The 22,220-nt window shown below is 59.3% G+C and overlaps 1 protein-coding gene across 5 annotated transcripts; it reads right to left on the bottom strand.

Moving 5' to 3' along the window:
- Positions 1 to 1,985: 1,985 nt before the first annotated feature.
- On the bottom strand, positions 1,986 to 22,152 carry SPPL2B (signal peptide peptidase like 2B). Of its 5 annotated transcripts, none has more exons than XM_079771517.1 (15): positions 22,046 to 22,152; positions 17,471 to 17,590; positions 16,438 to 16,620; positions 15,793 to 15,882; positions 14,985 to 15,124; positions 14,276 to 14,415; positions 13,973 to 14,069; positions 12,581 to 12,697; positions 10,783 to 10,864; positions 10,181 to 10,255; positions 10,028 to 10,090; positions 9,852 to 9,951; positions 9,358 to 9,435; positions 5,094 to 5,254; positions 1,986 to 3,894 (listed from the first exon to the last, which is right to left on the bottom strand). In XM_079771517.1, exons 1-15 carry the CDS (start codon positions 22,106 to 22,108, stop codon positions 3,652 to 3,654), a joined length of 1,752 nt encoding a protein of 583 aa, XP_079627643.1. In that variant the 5' UTR covers positions 22,109 to 22,152; the 3' UTR covers positions 1,986 to 3,651. The 5 variants fall into 5 exon arrangements, 3 of the variants coding, with proteins under 3 accessions (XP_079627643.1, XP_079627644.1, XP_079627642.1); XM_079771518.1 differs by having other exon boundaries at positions 1,986 to 3,891; positions 14,276 to 14,418; XM_079771516.1 differs by having other exon boundaries at positions 14,276 to 14,418.
- Between the last annotated feature and the right edge of the window lie 68 nt (positions 22,153 to 22,220).

Genomic DNA, 22,220 nt, shown 5'->3' on the forward strand with positions numbered 1-22,220 from the left:
CATGTGCGGGTTCTCTCTGGTGCTCAGGATGATCCTCAGAAGTAGCTGTCACTCTTTCTGGCAGAAGAGGCAGCTGTAGCCCCAGAGGGCAGTGATGTGTCCAAAGTCACCCAGCTCAAGACCTGGGTTCTTCCCCCTGCTACCTACTTCTTTGAGCCAGGACAGCTGTGTGGGGAGGACCCTGCAACCCCTGGGGGCCACCCTCTGCCCTCCTAGGGCATCCACTGGGCTCTTTCTGGAGCTCCAGCCCCCTGGCATGTCAATGACTTCCCCACATGGCTGGCGATCCCCACCCCTCTCTGACCAAGGCCCTCACCCTCCATCCTTGAATGCTGGCACCAGCCAGGCTCACTTCCCCACCCGGCCTAGAACCACCTCTCCTGAATCCTTTGGGCCCAGCTAACAGTTGCCTCCTCCAGGTAGCCTTCCCTGATACCTGCTTGCCAAGTTGGAGCTGGGGGCCTCTCCTGCACTGACCCGTGTCCTGTCCTTCCTCACCACGCTGAGTCGCCTGGGTCAGAGCAGGGTCCAAAACTCACATTCATCCCTGAGCCCGTGCAGGGGCCCTGACACACTGCAGGCACTCAATGAAGGCTGGCTGAATGAATGAGTGGATGAATGAAACATGTGAGCAAGCGGAGTGACTGTTAGTAAAAGGAAATCACCGTCCTTACAGCAGGGTTCTAGACGCTCAGCTGTGCACCCCAATGAAGCAGAAATAAAACGTGGTCTTTCCAGAGAAGTGTGTGGGGCTCTCCCTACCTGGGCACCCGCTGGGCTCGGCCACCCTCACAAAGACCTGACCACCCTCAGTTGTGTAGAATGGACAGACCACCGTCAATACAGTGACTCAGTGCCGCCCTAGGCACCTGACCTCAGGCTCGGCCCCCCTGACGGGCAGTGGGTAGGTCACCACCACGTCACAGAGGACGCAGGGACGGCTGAATCTGCCCAAGACCGCTCGGAGGCACTCCCTTTAGAAAAGCTTATCAAGGTCACTACCAGTTAAAACTTACAAACAACTGACTTTAAATATTCCAGAATTACTTCGCAGTGATTTAGTCATCCCTTCCCAGCTGGTTTAAATTAGGCTTTGCAGTGTCCACCCTAAACTTGGCTGGCGGCTCGCTCCTTGTTTTCTGTTGGTCTCAGAGGGTCTGGGGTCTTTTTGCCCAAGAAGGGGGGATGGGGACCCCTGTGGTCCACACATCTCTGTTCGAATCTCGCCTGGACTGGTGCGGGCTGGCTGGCCTCGGAGACATGCCTCCTGTATGTGCAAAGAAGGGGCTGGTGACCACAGAACATTTGTCTCAACTTTCTGGCCAGCTCCCCTGGCTGCAGAGCCCACGTCGTTATACTCTGCATTACTGCGGGGTCCACGCTCTGGAGCAGGTCCACCCAATCCGGCCACTGCCCGTCTCTGCACGGCCGCTTGCTAAGGAAGAGCTTTGTTTCTAAATAGTTGGAAAATACCAAAAAGAATGTTTCCTGATCTGTGGAAACTACATGGAACTCGCATTTCAGTGTCCACCAATAGGTTTGGCCAGTCACCCCGTTTGCCCACATGCTGTCTGATGCCTCCAGCCACAGCAGCAGAGTTGACTAGCTGTGACAGAAGCTGTGTGGCCTGAAAAGTCCCAAACATTTGCCACCTGACCTTTATGGCAGGTCTGCAGCCCCCACCATAGGCGATTTCCTTCCGATTTCTGAGATAACCATCAATAAGCTAACAGTATCCAAGACGTGGGAACAGACTTCCTTCAACTCTGAAATGCCATGACGACACCACACCCCATTAGCGGCACTGCAGCAAAAGCCCAGCTTCCTCCGGCCAGCACGGCCTGTCGATCTGCCCGATACCTATAAGCAGGTGTCCATGCAGAGAAGCTTGCCCCCGCGTCTCCCCCCACCCCCTCACCATGTGCCCGGTGGGGTGCCAGGCTCCTCCAGCTCACTGCACCTCAGAAAAGGCCAAGGTCGAGTCCTACATATCAAAAGCTGTTTAATTATAAGATTTGAATAGAAGCAAGGCCAAAACTGCAAACAAAAACTGTAGGAACTAACATCGCCTTCAAATCCCGTGACATTTGTCTAATTTCCAAAACAAAAGAGATTCCCGTCTTTGACACCGATGTGCGAAATGGCTTAGATTAAGGCGCAGGCCGAGGGTCAGACAGGGTCCACGTGGGTCCTTTGCCCAGGCCGCCCCAGGGCTACATCCAGGTCCCGGCCCCCAAGGAGTTCCCGTGGGGCCAAAGGTCCAGCTGCTCTCCCTCCCAGGAGAAACACAGGGAAACAGGTGGAAGACATCTTGTTTTCTGAGGAATAAAATTTCTCCCTTGAGAAGTGTGGCTAACAAAGGTGGTTTGCCAGTCTGTCTGGCGCTGGTATTTTTGGAGTGGATCATGGTTTGGCCCGTTCCCATGGTCTACAAGACGCAGGACGGGACCACATGGCTGGAAGGTCTGTGCCTTCACGTCACTCCGACAGAAAATCTTCTGAACACAAGTCTAGAGGCTGCATGGACGGACAGGGAGGAGCAAGGTCCAAGGGCCACAGACAGTCCCGGCGGTCGGTAGCCCCAAGGCACCTGCCATTCAGAGTGGTGGTGACACATGCAACACGATGGTGGACGGAGGGTGCCGGGAATGGGGCCTCTGGGCCGGCTCCACCACGGCATGTCGTGAGGTTCAGAGGTAGAAAACAAAATGCCAGTTCCAAATTATTCCCCCACGTTCCAGAAGCTCCTCGCAGATGCTCGCCTTCTCGTGCTGCAGCTGGAGGCCAGGGAGTCGTGTGCTGGAATGCAGTCAAGAACGTGCAGATGCCCGTGATGTGGAAAGGGAAGCCCAGTCCCTCTGTGCTGAGGCAGCAGAGCCGACACCAAGGACAGAGCTGGCTGTTGAGGGCTCTGGGGTGTCGGGCCCTGTGGACCCCAAGGACCTGGCCACCCGGCCTGGTGCCCATCCTGCCGCCAGGAAGGGCAGTCCAAGAGAGGCGACACCACTGGAATTTCGGAAAGTCGTGGCTGTTTATTAAGACATGGAGGGGTTGGACGGAGCACAGGCTGCAGACACTCCCAGGCTGACCAAGGAACCAGGGTCAGGCTCAGACCAAGAGCCCCTGTCCATTTACCACCAGCTTTGCTGGCAGCTCTTAGCCCGGCTCCCCAACCTGTTCAGACCCCATGCCAGCTGGGCTGAGGGCCTGAGTCCACACCTCCAGGCCTGGGCTTTCGGCATCTGGACCAGCTGCGCCGCAGAAGGAAAGCCATGGCCTTCGGGGGCAGACCACTCCCCTCCGGCCCAGGACAGGGCATCTCCAGGGGAACCGGAAGGAAGCAGCAGCATGGTGTAAGCACCAAATGTGGCAGGTGTGCAGCCATCAGTGGGCAGAGGTGACGCGCCTGCCCTTTCTGAGGTTCCCCCGAGACTCCGACTAGGAAGAATATGGGGCTGGGATTGCGGGACGAGGACCTCGGCGGTCCAAGGGGTTGCGGTGGCCACATGAGCTGGGAGCAGGGCCGAGGTCCAGGTGTGGCTGGGCTTGAGGAGGCAGAGATGTGAGCATCGGCCAGACCAGAGCACCGAGTTGGGGGAATGGCAGGTCCAGTCTTGGAGGGACGGCGAGGGACTGAGGCTGCACTGTCCTCTAGGCTGAGGTGCCTGGCAGGCCTGAAGGCTCAGGGGTGTGGCTGGCAGGACTCACGGGTTCCTGGGTGGACACACCGGCCACATCCTGGGGATCAGCCAGTTCTGGAGGCTGCTCTTCGGGCAGTGTGGGCTTGACCTGTGCTTCTCCTGGAGGCTGCTGGGAAAACACAACCTCGGAGTCTTTCAGAGGCTGTGGGCCTTCGGCTGAGGCTGGCACCCAGGGAGGCTGAGGTAGATCCTTCTGGAAGAGGAGAGAGCCAGTGGTAAGGTGTGGGCGAGGCCAGTGGAGCCTCAGGGGAGGAGAGGCAGGAGTCACTGTGCCCAGAGGGTCAGGCTCTAGGCCGGGGGTGGGGAACCTTTGTTCTGCCAAGGGCCATTTGGATATTTATAACATAATTCACGGGCCACACAAAATTACCAACTTTAAAATCAGCCTGCTATAGTTAGTCAAACACTTAATTAATTCACCCCAATGCCGTGGCAGGGCCAGACCTAATGATGTCGCAGCCCTTATACGGCCCATGGACCAGACGTTCCCCCTCCCTACTCTGGGCCCAGTCCCACCGGCCAGCATGCAGAAACCTGACTGACATCACTGGCTTGTTCCCCACGCCTGAACCTTCTAGCGCCAGCTCACCAGTTCTGTGGCAAAGCCAACGCCCGTGGGGACTGAGACCCTTTGAGGACCGTGGGCACTGACCCGGGAGGCCTTCCCCAGCGGCCTGGGGAAGGGTCTGGCTCCCGGGGGGTTCATGTCAGACCTGGAGCCCTGGCCCTTTCTGGGGTAATACCACACCCAACGGTACCGCTGAGTGTGCCGTGTCACACTGTGGGGAAGCCCCACGGATACCCCCTCCTTTGGGCAGGGTGCTGGGCTGACCTACAAGCGAGGAAGGCTGGGCTGGCACTCTCCCTGCTGTCACTCCTTCATGGCTGGGCCTGAGGTGTCAGGTCCCCTGCAGAGCCCAGAGCCTGAGCCGTGACAGCTCTTGCCCTGGCAGAGGGGCTGCAGTGCACCCCCGGGCCTAACACTGCATTCTCCATGGTGAAAGCCAATACCCACGCAAGTGGGGTGCTACTGTGTTGTGGGACCAGCACCTTCCTCAAGTCACAGCTCGCATGGCAGCCACACATTGTCCCCTCCATGGGGATGGCTGAGCCACCAGAGCAACATGGACACAACACCCAAATCAAAATCTTCTGGAAATGGGGAGACACCAACACAGGAGGGGGCTGCAGGGTTTAGTTGTAAAACTAGAGGCCTTACTCAACTTTAATTCTAGTTAAGGCTTATGGGTTATTATTTCTCCCATCCAAGTACTAACCAGGCCCGACCCTGCTTAGCTTCCGAGATCAGACGAGATCGGGCGCGTTCAGGGTGGTATGGCCGTAGACAGGGTTATTATTTCTCGCAGACAGTCAAAGCAAACTGGTATTCACCGCAAAGCCACTGCCCGTCCAGAACATGCCCAGCTCCCCGCGCCACAGGGCCAGGGCGCCACTGGTGATCAGCGTGCAGGGCACCAGGTAGAGGAGGGCCGGCTGGCCACGCTGCATGAAGGCCAGGGCCATGAACGTCACCAGGAGGCCGATGCCATAGGCTGGAGGGACAGAGATAAGCAGTGTGTTATCTGGGCCAGGGTTCCCAAGGCCACACATCCCCCCTCGAAGGAATGCTGGGAGCACAGGGTACCAGACATGACACAGGGACAAGCCAATGAGATTTGGGTACTTCCAGAAGTTAATGGAACCTTCTGGCATCTTCCAGGACATATGGCCCACCTAGTCCTGAGAGGACAGGCAAGACAGGAGTCAGGTTTCAATGAGAAGACAGGAGGAGCTGAGGATGGAGAGAAGACAGGACATTGGGGAGGGAAGGAGACATTGGGGAGGGGAGGGGACACTGGGGAGGGGAGGGGAAGGGACATTGGGGAGGGGAGGGGACATTGGGGAGGGGAGGGGACATTGGGGAGGGGAGGGGACATTGGGGAGGGGAGGGGACACTGGGGAGGGGAGGGGAAGGGACATTGGGGAGGGGAGGGGACATTGGGGAGGGGAGGGGACATTGGGGAGGGGAAGGGACACTGGGGAGGGGAGGGGAAGGGACATTGGGGAGGGGAGGGGACATTGGGGAGGGGAGGGGACATTGGGGAGGGGAAGGGACACTGGGGAGGGGAGGGGACATTGGGGAGGGGAGGGGACACTGGGGAGGGGAGGGGACACTGGGGAGGGGAGGGGATACTGGGGAGGGGAGGGGGCATTGGGGAGGAGAGGGGATACTGGGGAGGGGAGGGGACACTGGGGAGGGGACACTGGGGAGGGGAGGGGACATTGGGGAGTGGAGGGGAGACTGGGGAGGGGAGGGGACACTGGGGAGGGGACACTGGGGAGGGGAGGGGGCATTGGGGAGGGGAGGGGATACTGGGGAGGGGAGGGGACACTGGGGAGGGGAGGGGGCATTGGGGAGGGGAGGGGATACTGGGGAGGGGAGGGGACACTGGGGAGGGGAGGGGACATTGGGGAGTGGAGGGGAGACTGGGGAGGGGACACTGGAGAAGGGAGGGACACTGGGGAGGGGAGGGGACACTGGGGAGGGGAGGGGACATTGGGGAGTGGAGGGGAGACTGGGGAGGGGACACTGGAGAAGGGAGGGACACTGGAGAGGAGAGGGGATACTGGGGAGGGGATACTGGGGAGGGGAGGGGACACTGGGGAGGGGAGGGGACACTGGGGAGGGGATGGGACACTGGGGAGGGGACACTGGGGAGGGGAGGGGACACTGGGGAGGGGACACTGGGGAGGGGAGGGTACACTGGGGAGGGGAGGGGACACTGGGGAGGGGAGGGGATACTGGGGAGGGGAGGGGACACTGGGGAGGGGAGGGGACACTGGGGAGGGGACACTGGGGAGGGGAGGGGACACTGGGGAGGGGAGGGGACACTGGGGAGTGGAGGGGACACTGGGGAGGGGACACTGGGGAGGGGACACTGGGGAGGGGAGGGGACACTGGGGGAGGGGAGGGGACACTGGGGAGGGGGACACTGGGGAGGGAGGGGATACTGGGAGGGGAGGGGACACTGGGGAGGGAGGGGACACTGGGGAGGGGAGGGGATACTGGGGAGGGGAGGGGACACTGGGGAGGGGAGGGGACACTGGGGAGGGGACACTGGGGAGGGGAGGGGATACTGGGAGGGGACACTGGGGAGGGGACACTGGGGAGGGGAGGGGACATTGGGGAGGGGAGGGGGCATTGGGGAGGGGAGGGGGCATTGGGGAGGGGAGGGGACACTGGGGAGGGGACACTGGGGAGGGGGACACTGGGGGAGGGGAGGGGACACTGGGGAGGGGACACTGGGGAGGGGAGGGGACACTGGGGAGGGGAGGGGACACTGGGGAGGGGAGGGGATACTGGGAGGGAGGGGACACTGGGGAGGGGACACTGGGGAGGGGGAGGGGACACTGGGGAGGGGAGGGGACACTGGGGAGGGGATACTGGGGAGGGGAGGGGACACTGGGGAGGGGACACTGGGGAGGGGAGACACTGGGAGGGACACTGGGGAGGGAGGGGACACTGGGGAGGGGAGGGGACACTGGGGAGGGGAGGGATACTGGGAGGGGAGGGGACACTGGGGAGGGACACTGGGGGGAGGGGGACACTGGGGAGGGGACACTGGGGAGGGGAGGGGACACTGGGAGGGGAGGGGACACTGGGGAGGGGATACTGGGGAGGGGAGGGGACACTGGGGAGGGGACACTGGGGAGGGGAGGGGACATTGGGGAGGGGAGGGGGCATTGGGGAGGGGGGGGGGCACTGGGGAGGGGAGGGGACACTGGGCAGTGGAGGACGACTGGAGATGAGGAAATCCCAGGGCTTTCTGACCAGCAGTGGCAGCTGTGGGAAGGGTCTGGAACCACAGAAGCAGCTGAAGAGTTGTGAATATGCCCAAATATCTCATTTTTATAAGCTTTTAGTTAGAAATATAATTTTGAATTACAATGTACACGCAGAATTAGGAAATCAAATCTCTGATAACCTAGTCATGACCCCAGAAAAGAACGATTTATTCCCATGAGCCTCTTGGTGAAACACCGAGGGTGAAGGGGCGTAACGTCTGCAATTCGCTCTCACAGCTCAGAATAAACCTGCATTACATGTGCGTGAGTGTGACTATGTGGCCACGTATGCACACACATGCAGAGAGAATAAAGTGAGGCAACTGGAATAAAACAACCGCTGGGCACTGAGAGCGGGAGTGTGGAGTCGCTTGGACTAATCTCACAGCAGTGATCTTGGAATTATTTCAAAGGACAAAGTTACAAGAAAAGCAGCCTTTAACTGGAAGCTTCCTCCAGAGCCCAGAGCCCAGAGCCCGTGTCCAGCATCCACCTGGGCCCTGTCCTGACCTCACCCCGCAGTCCCAGTGGTGCGCTCGCCTAGGCAGGGTGCCTATGCCACCGTGCCGACGCCCATGTGCCCTAAGAGTGACTTCACAGGCAGACGCTGGAAGGACGCAGACGTCTGGGAGCTGTGTACGATCTAAAGGGCTCCAAGGATGGAACTACGGGAACCTTCTGGCACACTGGTCTAGACAGGGAAGCCCCTGCCACTGTGTCTTTACAGAGCGGTTTTGAAGACGATAACTTGGAGAAATGTTCACATACAATGAGCCAGCAACCGCAGGCACCAGGGTGGGCAGGACCAAACTGTAATGACCCCAAAATGTGCCTGAAGGCCAGCCTGTGCCCTCTTGTGCTACAGTGACACCTACAAGGTCCCTCCACTGGTGTAGAAGCTGCCAGGCCTGTGCACTCTGCTCTCTGCCCATGACAAGGGGCAGGGGGCAAGGGGACACCAGCTGGCTCTCCTGCAGAAGCAGGCAGGTGTGTACAAGAGCAGGTGTATGACGCACTTCTCTTCCTCGAGAGCTGGCAGGGTGGGGACAAAAAAAAAAAAAGGATTTTTTAAATCCTTACCAGAGAATATTTTCCCATTGATTTTGAGAGAGAGTGGAAAGGAGGGGAGAGGGGGAGAGAGAGAAAGAGAGGAGAGAGATCAGTGTGAGACACATCAATGTGAGAACATGGCCGGTCCTCACCGGAGCTGGGTGTGAGCCAGTGCCCGTGGAAAGGGCCGGGCGCTGTGCATGGTCTCATCTAACAGCCATTATTGCTATTTCACAGGTGGCCATCAATTGGTTGCTTCCTGCACACACCACAGCCCCAGTCAGGGCTGGGGATTGAACCTGCAACCCAGGTATGTGCCCTCGACTGGAATCAAACTCGAGACCCTCCAGTCCACAGGCTGATACTCTTAACTGCTGAGCCACTGGCCAGGGCTAGCTGGAAAATTTTTTAAAGCAATCAGGGCTCAACAGAAAATGAGAAAATATCACCTTTGTGTCATTGGCTTTGGTAATAAAAGAAACCAATGAAAGAGAGAAAGGAAAGGAGGGAGGGAGGGAGAGAAGGGAGGGAGGGAGAGAAGGGAGGGAGGGAGGGACCAACGGAAGACAAGCAAGAAAAAGAGAAAGACAAAAGGGACACAAGAGAAAAGAAAAACAACTGCAACGATCACAGAAAAGTGGGAGAAAGGGCTGTGCAGTGAGCAGAGGCTATGCCGCCCCCTTCCCACCAGCTCCGTGAGCCGCTGAGAAAGGATGGGGGTCCGAGGGCCGCAGCCTGGCCTTCCCGAGCGGGTGCTTACCGATGGTGCAGGCCACAAAGTAGACCCTGGACGACTGCACCTGGATGTCAAACCTGTGGCAGTACGCCACGAGCAGCCCTGGGGGAAGAGAACAGGGCCAGTCCTCACCGGAGCTGGGGGAGAGCCCGTGGGAAGGGCCGGGACTGTGCATGGTCTCATCTAACAGCCATTATTGCTGTTTCACAGGTGGCCACACTGCCGGCTCAGAATGGCGCTGTAACCCGAGACCCTGGGCCAGTGCAATACCACTGCATGGGGGGCAGGGAGGTGGACCCTGGGGCGCAGTGGGCTGTCAAGGCCATACTCTGTCCTGGGTAGCCAGCCCCAGGCAGGCACGTCTGTGTAGTCACGACCCACAGAACAGAGCTGTCCCCAGGGCCGACGTGGGGCTACCTCGACCGTGCACCACCTACCGGCCCCCAACCCGACACCACCAGGACCCCTGGGTGCCCTCAGGGCTGAGGGTGACCCACCCACGTGTCCAGCCCCTGTACCTGGGACCAGGATGTCCCCAAAACCCAGGAGGGAGAAGGGCCGGTCACACACGGCCAGTGGCGAGGCGTTCAGCCTGGGCACCTTCAGGACCATGGGCAGCTGTGGGGAGAGGAGGCAGCACCTGCAGACCAGTCCACGCCAACAGCTCCCCTCCAGCCACCAGGGTCTGGCATACCTTCTCACGTGTAGCCGAGTCCGCAGGCCCGGTTGCTACTTCCACCATGATACTGTTCCCGCTCTAGCACAGGAGAGCCACATCAGAGTGGGGGCGTGGGGCATGGGGTTCGGACAGTGTGAGAGGGGCAGGGCAGGGGTCAGGGGCTCCCACCTTGGTCAGGAAGGGCGTGATGAACACGAAGAAGATGTCATAGATGAACAGCACCATCAGCAGCAGCGTGCAGGCCTGGGGAGAGACGTCCTGAGGGGCCGGCCCAGGACTCCCAGGCACACAGACCCCCCTGGCACAGACCCATAGAGACACCCCCACACCCTTGATTCCCCTCACAAGGCTCAGACTATTCCCACTGGGATGAAGCCTTTCTGAGCGTCTGAACACCTGCCCAGGCCTTGGCAACAGGAGCCGAGGGAGAGTCCAGAGCGACGTGCAGTGGAGGGCTGGGCAGAGCGTGAGGCACACGCTCCAGGTTTCCCAGTCGTGGGAAAGGTGGCCACGGTGAGCAGGTGGGAGACATACATTCCGTGATGGGTCAGCTATGGGTCTAGGGAGGTGATGCCTTTCACCTTCCTTCCCCATATGTTTCTAAGTTTTTTCCACCAGGTCTTATAGACAATCATCTCAGGCCCAGGCTCAGAGGAGAAGGCCAGGACAGAGCTGGGTGGCAGGCAGGTCTGGCCGCTCAAGGCATGGGGCTGACACAGAAAAGGCCCTCAGGACTCGGGCTCCCCAGGGTCCCACCCCGGGGTCCTCACCTTGAAAGTGGGGAGGCGGATGGTTTTTAGCATGTAGAGACAGAAGGCGATACCCAGCGCATCCTGAAGGATCCAGGCCCACCTGGAGAGCAGAGCAGCATCATTTGCTGGGACAGGCTCCATCAAGAGCCACTACCTATCTGGTCCCTCCCTACTCAGACACCTTACCCACACCAGGCAGTCTGAAACACCCCGCACTGGGCCTGGCCTCACCTTATTTCGAAGGCTCAGGCACTGTCAGAGGGTTCCAAAACCTGGGGGACAGACCCCACTTCGTTGGGACAGGTGGGGCAGTGATGGATGACAGGGCAGAGGATAAATGAACCCTCCACTCTGACACCAAGAGGCCAGAGAAAGGCAGACAATGCTGGGCCCTCTGTCTCTCTACAGTGGTGGCTTTCGTACCCAGATCACAGGATGGGGTGAGAAACCTGTGCCCAGCCAGGTTACATACTCTTTCAACCCTGGGGGAAATTAGGGCTCAGACCCACAGGGCAGGCTCTGAGGATGAGCATCTGGAGTCCCCCGAATGGTCCCATGGCAACAAGCAGCAGAGGCAAGACCCATCTCAAATATCTGCATTAACCCAACACCATCGGGCGCTACCATCCCACAGCCACACTCCTGGACCTGCACATCAGATTAGATCTGTGCTGTGAAGGCCTCACATGGAGGCTCTAAGAAAGAACCAGCCTGATAGAGGGGCCAGCGGGCACAGGGGGCATTCACCGCCCGAGGCCTTGGGGGTGGCAGAGCCCCCACCTTGCAGCCCTGCCTGGGCTGTCCTCGCCCTGCACCTTGGCCAGGGCTCTGCCTGCCCACCTCACTCATCAGATGCTTCAGACAAGGGATCGAACGTCTCCCCGCCAGGGCAGGCTGAAGAACAGGGAAAGTTCGAAGGTGGTGGGTGGGCACTTGTTGGCCGCAGGCACCCAGAGGTGCAGGAACCACAGGCCCGTTCTAATTTTATACAACAGAGAAGTGTCTTGGCTTAGATTTAACTGTGAGAATTCAGGTTCTCTTTGTGTACAAAGGACTCAAAATATTTTCCCATTTTCCTTCTGCCACTTAAATCTGTTATGGCTCCAAAAGGAGGTGCCGCCAAGAACATTTAACTGCCTTGGGAAAGGCTCGCTGAGAGCTGAGAGCGCCAGATGGTGTCAGCGATAGCAGGAGGGGGCTGGGCGGGAACAGGCCTGCTCTGTCCTCCTTGCGCAGCCCGGGCTCCAGGCCACAAGGCAGGCGCTGCCTTGCAGGGGAGGCCGAGCTTAGGGTAGCAAGTGCTCGGAGAAGCAAGCCAGCCTCCCTGAACCATCCGGGAGGGTGCTGGCTGAGCACACCCCTTGGGCACCACCTCGGGAGCAGTGGGGACAAGTGGCGCCAGGGACAGCGTCCCCTCCCGCCGCCCAGGGCCCCATTGAGGCCGTCCTGGAGAACACAGCTTGGGGTGCCCAGGCCAAGAGGGTTTGCAGCACCTCACATCCAGATCCAATCACTGTTCATGTGGCACCCAGACAAGTCAAATGAAACTAGACGCAGGAGGCAAGCAGGGCAGCCACGGCTGGGCAGCCGTCAGCTGAGCCCCGTCAACACCTGGACGCCACTCGGCCACTGCTTCCAGAGGACGGAAAGGAGGGCTTTTGATAACCAAGGAGGTGAACTGGCTCCAGGTGCCCCCAAATGGCCTCCGGGGAGGTACAGGAAGACTGCAGTCCAGCACTCAGAGCATCTGAGGACAGCCCTCGGGGGGGGGGGCGGGGGGGGCTCCTAGGCCCTAAGACCTAGGGGGTGTACTCACTGGTCCTCATTCCGGAAGACTGCCCACACCACACTGACACCCACGCAGAACAAGGCCAGGAGCAGCATGCGGACCTGAGGGCATTTGTGGAAGTAGGGCAGGCTGCTGCTGCAGACCCTGAGACGGGGAGGGGAGAAGGGGCAACTGTCATGGCCAGCATGCCCCTCACCCCCAAATGACCTCTGACTCTTCCACCCTTGTTCCCACCCAGCACCCAGAAGGGTCATCTCAACTCCTACCCGAAAGCCCCTCAGCCCCCTGAAGTCCGACTCCAACAAGCCCGCTGCCCAGGCCTCCTGCTGTCCTCCAGGCTCGGCTCTCAGAGGGGCCACTCACCACCCTGCCCACCTGGCTGGCCCTGCCCTCCTCCACTTCCCGTTCTCTGTTAAACCCACCCACAATTCCCCTGAGGTTCCCAAGAGCAGAGGAAGTCAGGCGGGGGCAGGCACTTAGGGTGAGCAACCCTTGGCCAGGTTCCAAGCCAGCCTGCCCACAAGGAGCTCAGGAGAGCCCACGGGAGCCCTCAGCTCAGTACCATGCCTCCCGGCCTGTCCCAGGTCCCCACCTCTCACCCTTGTATGGCAACCTTAAAAGGTCTCATCCACCCTAACCGGTTTGGCTCAGTGGATAGAGCATCGGCCTGCAGACTGAAAGGTCCCAGGTTCGATTCCGGTCAAGGGCATGTACCTTGGTTGCGGGCACACCCCCAGTAGGGGGTGTGCAGGAGGCAGCTGATCAATGTTTCTCTCACATCAATGTTTCTCTCTATCCCTCTCCCTTCCTCTCTGTAAAAAATCAATAAAATATATATTTAATTTTTTAAAAAAGTCTCATCCCCCTTGTCTAAACCCTTGAGTAGCTGCCCATCTACCCTATAACAATCAAACTGAGCCTCTGGCAGCAGGGAGCCTCCAGGCCTGAACCACCAGTGCATCCAGCCAGGTGGCCCAGCCCTGCCTGCCCTGCCCTGCCCGGCACCCCTGCCCAGTGCCCACATGCACCCACATCATCCCACTCGGCCCCTGTGTCCCCACTGGGCCTATCTGCCCTGGAATGGAAGGTGGGGAGAGGGAAGCCACTCAAAAGAGGCCTCAAGAGGACTGAGAAAGCCCACTCACCTCCCCATTCTGTCCTGCTCCCAAGGCCCATGAACATCCTGCAAGCACTGAGCGAGCACCTGCCATCAGCCTGTGCTGTGCAGACTGGCCAAGGACCACGGAAGAGGGGGCGGGGGTGGGTCCTTGAATCATGGACGCAGAGCTTGGAGCCTCAGGGGCCAGAGGACGGGAAACAGCAGTTGGGCCAAGGAGAGGCTGTGGTGTAGGACCTCAAGAACAAAGCCGGGGGCAAGGGGCCGAGTGGGCTGGGCAAAGGCCACCTGAGGAAGCTCACCTGCATTTGCCAAAGGGCAGCCTCTGGACCAACGGCGACAGGCAGCTGTAGAGGCCCGTGGAGGAGGCCAGGCAGAAAATCCCAATGATCACGTAGACTGCAGAGCAAGGTGGCAGTGAGGGGAAAGGCGGGCTGCAGGGTCCCAGCACCCCCCCCCCCCCAAGAAGGGCCCCGTGCACTCTTGCACTTGGGCAGGGTGACCTTCACGCGGTAAAGGGAGGGGACAAACCCACCCGGAAGCCCTCCTTTCGCCCTGCTGTCCACTGGACTTCTCCAGAGGAGCCACAGCCCGCGGAGACGCACCAAGGTGGTCGTAGAAGTAGTACAGGAGCACCAGCATGGAGCAGCACATGACCACAAAGACGCAGGTCATGACGGGCGTCACATCCACAGCCTCGTCCTCCTGCTTCTCAGGCTCATCATCCCGCTTGTGCTTCATATACCTTCTTGAGAAACACGGGTCATGAGGACACCTGGCCAGCTGGCACAGCGCCAAGGACGAAGGGCCACAGAGACTGGGAAGGACTGGCAGAGACAGCTCACCTGTTGGCCGGTCCGCCCTCCCCAGACCCACTATGTGTCCGCAGTGCCCCTCCAACAGGAGAGCCAGACCTGCCCCTTGGACCTCACATCCTTGTCCAGGAGCTCAGGGTCCTCACAGACAAGGCTCCTGCAGGTGGGCTCCTGGTCACCCACTATGAGATGCCCTTGAACACTGCTGAGACTACCCACAGGCCCCGTCTCCTGAGTGCGCCCCGGGCGGGGACGGCCTGTGCTCGCATCCCAGTGCCAGAGCACAATCTCGGGGAGCAGGACCCAGAGGGCCTTTGGCTGGGTCTCCCAGGTATTCACAGCAACTGTATTCCAGAAGGTTCTCTGGGGGCGTGGACACCTCTCTTCTGAGCAGTCCTGTTACTCTCACGTTTTCACTCCCCAGCATTAGGGGCACCCATCAGTTACACACGTGCACACATGTGCACACAATACACACACACAAAGGAAGGGTACCTACTTCTTCACGTCCCGGCTCCCAGCCCAGTAGCCCCCCAGGGCAACGGTGCCGACGGCCATGATGAAGATGATGACCATGTTGTAGTCCAGCATGGGCTTGTGCGGGGCATACAATGCTGCTCTCACCGACCGGCCAAAGTTCTGCCTCGGAGAACACATCAGAGTTCAAGGCCAAGGCCCCTGCCCTGTCTTCTTCCACCATTCCTGACCCCAAAGCAATCAGCTCTGACGTAACAAGCTGTGCATGAAGACAGGCAAGCAGCCCTGCGTGCGAGAACACAGCCCCGAGCCGAGATGTGCGCGTGCTTGCATGAGGGCGCATGTCACCTGAGTCACGTCAGGTGGCCCATGGGGGACCCTCGGGGAGAGGTGTGAGGCCTGCGCTTACTGTGAACTTCTGGAAGTTTCACAAAGATGGAGATTCTTGTTTACTGATATAATGATGCTCACCCTGCTCCAGACCCAGCTCCCCAAATCAAAGATGAACATGGGCCTCGGGTCAGACAGGCCTGGGCCAGGAGTGTGCAAGCAGCAGAGAGGGAGCGATGCTCATTCTCCACATATGGGAGCGCCAGGCTAGCCAAGCCTGGAGCCTGGGTTACTCTAACCAGCTGCACAGGGCACTTCGGGGCCATGGTCTCCAGTCCTGGCATTAGATGGCCCTGGAGGCTACCCTCACGACGTGGCTGACTCACAGTGGGCAAGACCCACCCCTGGCCAGCCCCAGACAGGATGGCCTTGCCACAGGCCCTGCCCATGACCTACTCAGGCCCAGGGCCCAACAGACTTCAGGGGGAGGGACCCCCTACCTTAAAAATGTCCAGCATGTCTTTGTAGCTGAGCAGGGCCACGGGAATGCCGATCTCCTCATACTGCGTCTTGTTGCCTCCTGGGGGGACCTGGGAGTCCAGAGGAGGCAGATCTGCTGACTGACCAAGGCCCACCCAGGATGGCACAAACAGCCAACCCCTCCAGATGGCATGGCCCACAGAGCTAGCTAGCCCTCTCTCTAAGGAAGGGGGTCATCAGGTGCCAGCACGGGAGGGGGACACACCAGGAGGGAGGCCTATAGGATTGGCACCACCCACTAGGGGAGGAAAACCTAGCCCTTCACTCAAACCTTGGGGTCAGGAGCCAATCCACCCTGCTAGGGGCCTGAGGAGAGGCCGGCAGGTGGGCCCATGCCACCTGCTCCTTAGAAGTCACCCTCAGAGCTCTGCCTCCAGGCCCTGTATCCCCCAACCCACAGGACTGCTCTGGGATAAGCCCCCTCCAAGATGAGGGCCCAAAGGCCTGAGTCCACAGCCGGTCAGCAACCAAACTTCTCCCTCCTGGCTGTGGCTGCCCGCTCCTGGCCAGTCCCCATGCCCACTTTGGTTGGGGCCCAGGGGCTCCTCCCGGCTTCCCTTCGGGCACCTCCAACCCTTGCCCTCGGTAGGCCCAGGCAGCTGTACCAGGGTCTCCTTGCTGACGATGAGCAGCCCGTGTGCCCCACTGCCCTGGGCCAGCCTCACTTTGTCGTAGAAGGTGCAGTTCCCCCGAGCCACCAGTGGAATCTGGTTGCTGAAGCCTTTGGCAGGGAGGTCGGATGCAGAGCAGAGCATGGAAGTCGACCAGTCCCTCAGCTGCAAGAGAGACTGAGAGAAGGCAGAGCTCATAGGAGCTGTTCTGGGAGTCAGGGCGGGCCCCAGTCCTCACGGGAACCAAGGCTTCGGAGAAACCTGCCCAGCTGTGCTGAGCCTTCAGTATCCAGATCACCACAGGGAGCGCCATCCTGACGCCCCTCCCCTTAGGTCCCACTGGACTTCAGGCCTTGCACCAAGAAAGGATGAGAGGTGGAGGGTGGGCAGGGCCTGCAGACACACACACCAAACGCAAGGCAGACAGGAGGGACAGGTGGTGTGCGCTCAGAGCAAACCCCTCAGAAATCCTCCCTGCATCTCCGGATCCACCTCCAGCATCCATTATGGATGGGATACAAGGGGCAGGAGCGCCAGCCCCTGTAGTGAGAACTCACCCACAGAGCATCCTCCGGGTCCTCTGAGTGGAGGAGGGAGGCCAGACCCGGGAGAGGGGCCTCCTACAAGAAGAGCAGAGCCCTGCCCCGCCCTCTGCTGTCACTCCTCTCGGGACCCCTCTGGCAGCCAGCCCCCCTCCAACACGTGAAAGCCCGGCTGGTGCCTCCAGAGGCATCTCTAGATAGCACTCCAAACAGACGCCTTTCACTCATGACCAGAGAGGTTAACGGGCCCCTTTAGGGCTGCCCAGAGGCCTCTCCAGTGTGACCAGACCCCACCCCATAGCTCCCAGCTGAGGTCCTTCGAAGCTCTTTCCCCCAGCTGGCTCTCTGCAAGGGAGAGTCTCTTCAAGGGCCCCTCTGGACACTGGGCAGAGGGGTGGAGGGATGACAGCAAGACAGACAAGATCCCAGGCGGAAAGGGGTGCTCAGAGCCACCTTGCCAGGAGGGCCACCAGTCCAATACTCACCGCCTTGCTGAGGTCGTGCGGTAGGTGGGCCCACTGTGGGTTGTAGAGGATGCAGTAATCCTTGCCTTTGGGGCCCCCCATCTCGGAGACCACGTGTACCATGCCATACTCACAGGCCACCTGGAGCAATGGGGCAGGGGGCAAAGAGCTCAGGGCAGGGGCCGGACCATCCATGACATGAGGTCCAAGTTAAAGGAGGACACTTGTGAAAGCTGGGATGGTTTCTTCCCTGACAGGACAGAGAGGACACACACAGAAGTATCTCAGGATGGAGAAAAAGAGGGGGGACAGCGAGTACAAGGACAAGTCTCCCTAGGGAGACCAGGGTGTGACCTCAGCCCTGTCAGCACCCAGCCAGGGACACACACCACACCCACAGGCCCTGGCCCCTCCTGGCCCCTGGGCTCTGTGGAGCTGAAAGGGCCTGTCTGGACCCTGATCAAGCTCTGCACGCTTCGGGCTCCCAGGCCTGTCCTTCTGTAGCTCTCGCTCCCCTTGGGTTATAAGCACCTCCAGACAGAGCCGGAGAATGCACCCCTGGGTTCCCCAAGTCTGCCACAGAGACAAGCAGGTGGCAGCTGCTCCCAATAAAGGACACATGATGGGGACAGTCATCACCTGGCACCGTGGAACCCACACCGTGGACGCGGCTTTGCCAAGGTGAGGGAGGGGCAGGGGGCTCTGATTCGGCCAAGGATCCTGACAGACTGTGAGCTCCAACTCCAGGCCTGGAGCACCAGGTCTCAGACAGCTGGGCCCTCGCGAAAGCACAGCCAGGCCAGTCCGAGAGCTTCCTCCGCTGGCCCTGGTCACCTGGCAGTGGTGGCAGCATGGAGGAAAGCCCAGGGGGCCCCAACCTTGAAGTCTGAAGGCTAACACCAGGCGCTGGGTGCGAGTCCCACTTTCCACAGTCCCCAACTGCCACTGTTCCAGTCAGCCCATCGGCTCTGACACTTCCATTTGCCACCCTGAGTGAGGCGCTGCCCGCCAAAGCAATGCTTACATGGTGCCAAGCTTTCAGGGCCACCCAGCTTTCTGGGAGGGAAGGGCAGGAAGGTGGACTGCCTGGGTCCAACCCAAGGTCTCAGAGCACTTCACTAAGGCAGCATCCCGCCATACCTGCCTCTGTTCCCGGAGAAACCCCACACACCTCACGTCACCTCGTTCCCTTCACCAAAGGCAGAATTAGGAGACCACTCTTCCAGGTTCTCCCACCAGACTGCCCCCCAAGAGTGGCCTTCATCCTGGCCCTAAATACTGTACCTGGCATATGCTCCCTCCAATGCTCAGAGCCCCTGGCACCTCCTCACCCTGGGGCTACGTGGGGAGCAGTAGAGTCCCTCAACCTCGACAGAGCCAGAGAATGCACCCCTGGTTTCCCCAGAGTCTGCCACAGAGACAAACAGCCCACCTTCTGTGTTTGCAAATAAAGTTTTATTGGAACACAGCCACCCTATGCCAGTATGCAGGGCCTCTGGCTGTTCTCGGCTGCCACTGCTGAATTGGGCAATTGCTTGCAAAGCTGAAAATATGCACTTTCTGGCCCTTTCTGGAAAATTTGCTGAACCTTGATCCATGGGAGCCAGGCTGATGATAAAAATTGTCATTTATGTAAAATGGAAGTGAACAGAAACTGGTTCTTTTTTTAAAAGCCATTTAAGACCAGCCAGTATGGCTCAGTGATTTGAGTGCTAGCTAACTTATGAACCAGGTCCTGGTTCAATTCCTGGCCAGGACACCTGCCTGGATTGTGGGCTCGATCCCCAGTGGGGAGTGTGCAGGAGGTAGCCGATCAATGATTCTCTTTCATCATAGATGTTTCTATCTCTCTCCCTCTCCCTTCCTCTCTGAAATATATATATATATATATATATACACACACACACACACACACATACATATGTGTGTGTGTGTGCGTATGTATATATTCCCTCCCCCCCACAAGCACACTTCATGGACTTTTCTCCCCACAACCTGTACAACTAAGCCTGTGCTTGTATCAAATGCCAGAGAGATCACGGTTTCACTTTGATTACAGTTCCCTCATCCTCTTGAGTTAGGAACTGGGAGAAGTTCTTCAAAAGGGCCCAGTGATACAAGTGCCCACGTTCCAACACAGCCTATCCCAATCTGGAGAACCAGAAACAGTCAAGGCTACCAAGGACAAGCCATCTTCTGACACATGCCATTCAGAGTAGGCCCAGGAACCCCCGGAGACACTATGCTTAAGGATCACTGTGAAAGCATCCACATCAGGGGCTTTGAGAGACTAATGGCTCCAGGCTGGGGCAGTCTTCCTTTCTCAGAAGATGTGGTGAGTTCTGAGGGCGGAGAAATGAGGACCCAGATGCTTGGAAAGAGAGGTTTGGGTATAGGACAGTGTGAGGAGCGGATGGGGACAGGTGGAGGGGGCACAGGTGCAGGAGGGGCAAGGAAGCAGGTGGAGGAGAGGTAGGGAGGACAGGTGCAGGCCAGGCAGGAGGGCACTAACGTTAGTTAAGACCTGATGAGTAAGAGCCTCCATCTGGTCTTTCTGTACATATCCCACAGCAACTGAGAAAGGTGGGTCTGCTGGGGAAAGTCAAATCCCTCACTGGATCACAACATGGTAGCAAGTGAGTGTAGGGCTGTCAGCAAGCACCCCACCCCCGCCCACCCAGTGGAGAGCTAGGGTACTGGAGGAACCATAAAGAACCACACCCAGCCAAGGAGGGGTGCTGCGTCATCTCAGGGCGTATTTCCAACAGGGTTCTGCTCTGGAAAGAGCAGTCCCAACGTGCTCCTCACTCTCTCCAGCATTCTCCTGATTCTCCACACTCAGGATAAAGTTCAAACTCCTCAGCCTGCCTAAGTCCAAAGGCCCCAACACCACGACCTTCTACCGCCTGGCTCTGACATGCCCAGCCTGTCCCCTGGACCCCAGCCTAGGGAGGTCACACGCAAGGCCTGCCCTTTACCCTCTGCCTAGAGCTGCTCCCACTGCTGGCCCTGCCCCTGCCCTCCAGCTTTGGGGGGAACCCCAGCCCGTCTCCAAGTGCACCTGAAGGAACTCCTTTAGGCTGACATCTTTCTCGGGATGCAAGCATCCGACTACCCTACACATCAACCACAGCAGAGCCCTCATTGTCCCCAAATAAGTCATCAGCTCTCACACCTCCACCTGGCTCATGCCACTCCCACCACCTGTCCCATCCTCCCTCAGCCTTCAAGACCTGGCAAACACCGCTCAGGCCCCTGCTTCTGAAAAGCCTTCCCCGGCAAACTGAGTCACACTTCCTTCATGGTGTTCCCAGGACTCTTCATAGCCCTCTCGCTTTGCCCTCACCAAAATATCTGGAGAGCCCAAACCCCGCCCTCAAACTGCTCAGACCTGAAACTGGTAACTAAACAGGCAGGCGTACAAGGGGCTGGCAAACAGATGGGAGGGGGTATCCTAGAGAGTTTGGGGAAGGTACAGTTAAGCTGAGACTGGGTGGATGACCAGGGTGGTCCAAGGAAACAAAAAAAATAAATAAATAAAAATACAAAAACAAACAAAAAGAACAAAGAGCAGAGTGCTTCAGTTAACCAGAGCTGGAAAGGGAGAGATGCCAGATCACAGAGGCCTCCCAAATGCACGGGGAGGGCATGGGAAGTCTCTCATCTGGACGTGACAAGAGCTGACACACTTTGAAAGAGATCATTACTGCTGTGTTACGAATGGACCGGGACTGTGGGGGACAAAAGTGGCCACGGAAGGCCGTCAGCCACCCGCCCTGACCTACAGGAGAGGTGGCAGTGGGGTAGCGTGAACAAGTCAAGGTTAATGACCGTGTCTGTAGGGCTGTTAGGGAAACCAGTCCCTGAGCTGCTGAACCCGGAGGAGAGGGAGGATTTGGAAATAAAAGATGCACACCTCACAATGTGCATCAGCCACTTCGTGGTCAGTCCCTCACTAGCACCTGAGACCCTTAACGGTAAGGGGCGAAGTACCATGCGGCGGTTCATTACCCCACGCACCATCTCGCTGAGTCCACGCTGCACCCTTGGCTCCTTTTGTAGAGGAGCAACTGAAGCCCAAAGCGAGGAACTCCCTGGCCCAAGGTCACGTTGTAAAAGTGAGACGGAAATTCGACGCCCCGTCCAGGGTTCCTGGCCGCTCCCCCGACACTGCCTAGGTGTCGCGCTGGACAGCTTACCACAACCACCAGGGTGGGCGCTGGCATCGCACGTAAGGGGAAACTGAGGTCGGAGAGGGGCAGCCACCTGGCCAAGGCAGACAGGAGCGTCCCTGGCAGCGGTTGGAGACCCCGAGATGGGCCAGCAGGGCCGGAGGGCGGGAGAAGGTCCCCCAAACTTCAGACCCGCGTGGAACTGAGCGACGATGCAAAGGGCTTTCGAGGAGGAGAAGGGAACCGGGCCGGGGACAGGCCCGCAAGGTCACGGCGGGGCTCCGGGCCCCAGAGCCGCCCGCGCGGGGACGCGTGTCCCCGAGGCTGCCCCCAGGCCGGGACGGGCGGGACCTGCGCGCGGCAGGGTACCGAGAGGCTGGGTCACCGCACCCGGCGGGACCAGCGGGACGGGCGCAGCCCTCACCTGGGCCGCGAGGAGGAGGCAGGCCGCCGCGAGCCACGCCAGCGCCGCCGCCGCCGCCGCCATGTTGGCGGGTCCCAGCCACAGGCGTCGCCAGATGTTTCCCAGCAACGCCCGGCGCGCCGCGCCGCGCAAGCGCACTGCATGTGCCGCGCTAGCGTGCGGAGCGGGGTCAAAG

Source organism: Cnephaeus nilssonii (assembly GCF_951640355.1).
Source record: "Cnephaeus nilssonii genome assembly, chromosome: 5".
Classification (NCBI taxonomy): Eukaryota; Metazoa; Chordata; class Mammalia; order Chiroptera; family Vespertilionidae; genus Cnephaeus; species Cnephaeus nilssonii.

What these genes read in the sequence shown, in the direction of transcription:
- SPPL2B (XM_079771516.1), bottom strand. Translation starts at nt 22,108, where the DNA reads ATGGCGGCGGCGGCGGCGGCGCTGGCGTGGCTCGCGGCGGCCTGCCTC. An exon ending in ACATGCTGGACATTTTTAAG is followed by an intron (nt 15,125 to 15,792) that starts GTAGGGGGTCCC and finishes TCTCCGAGGCAG; the next exon opens with AACTTTGGCCGGTCGGTGAG. An exon ending in TCACGCCCTTCCTGACCAAG is followed by an intron (nt 10,091 to 10,180) that starts GTGGGAGCCCCT and finishes CTCCTGTGCTAG; the next exon opens with AGCGGGAACAGTATCATGGT.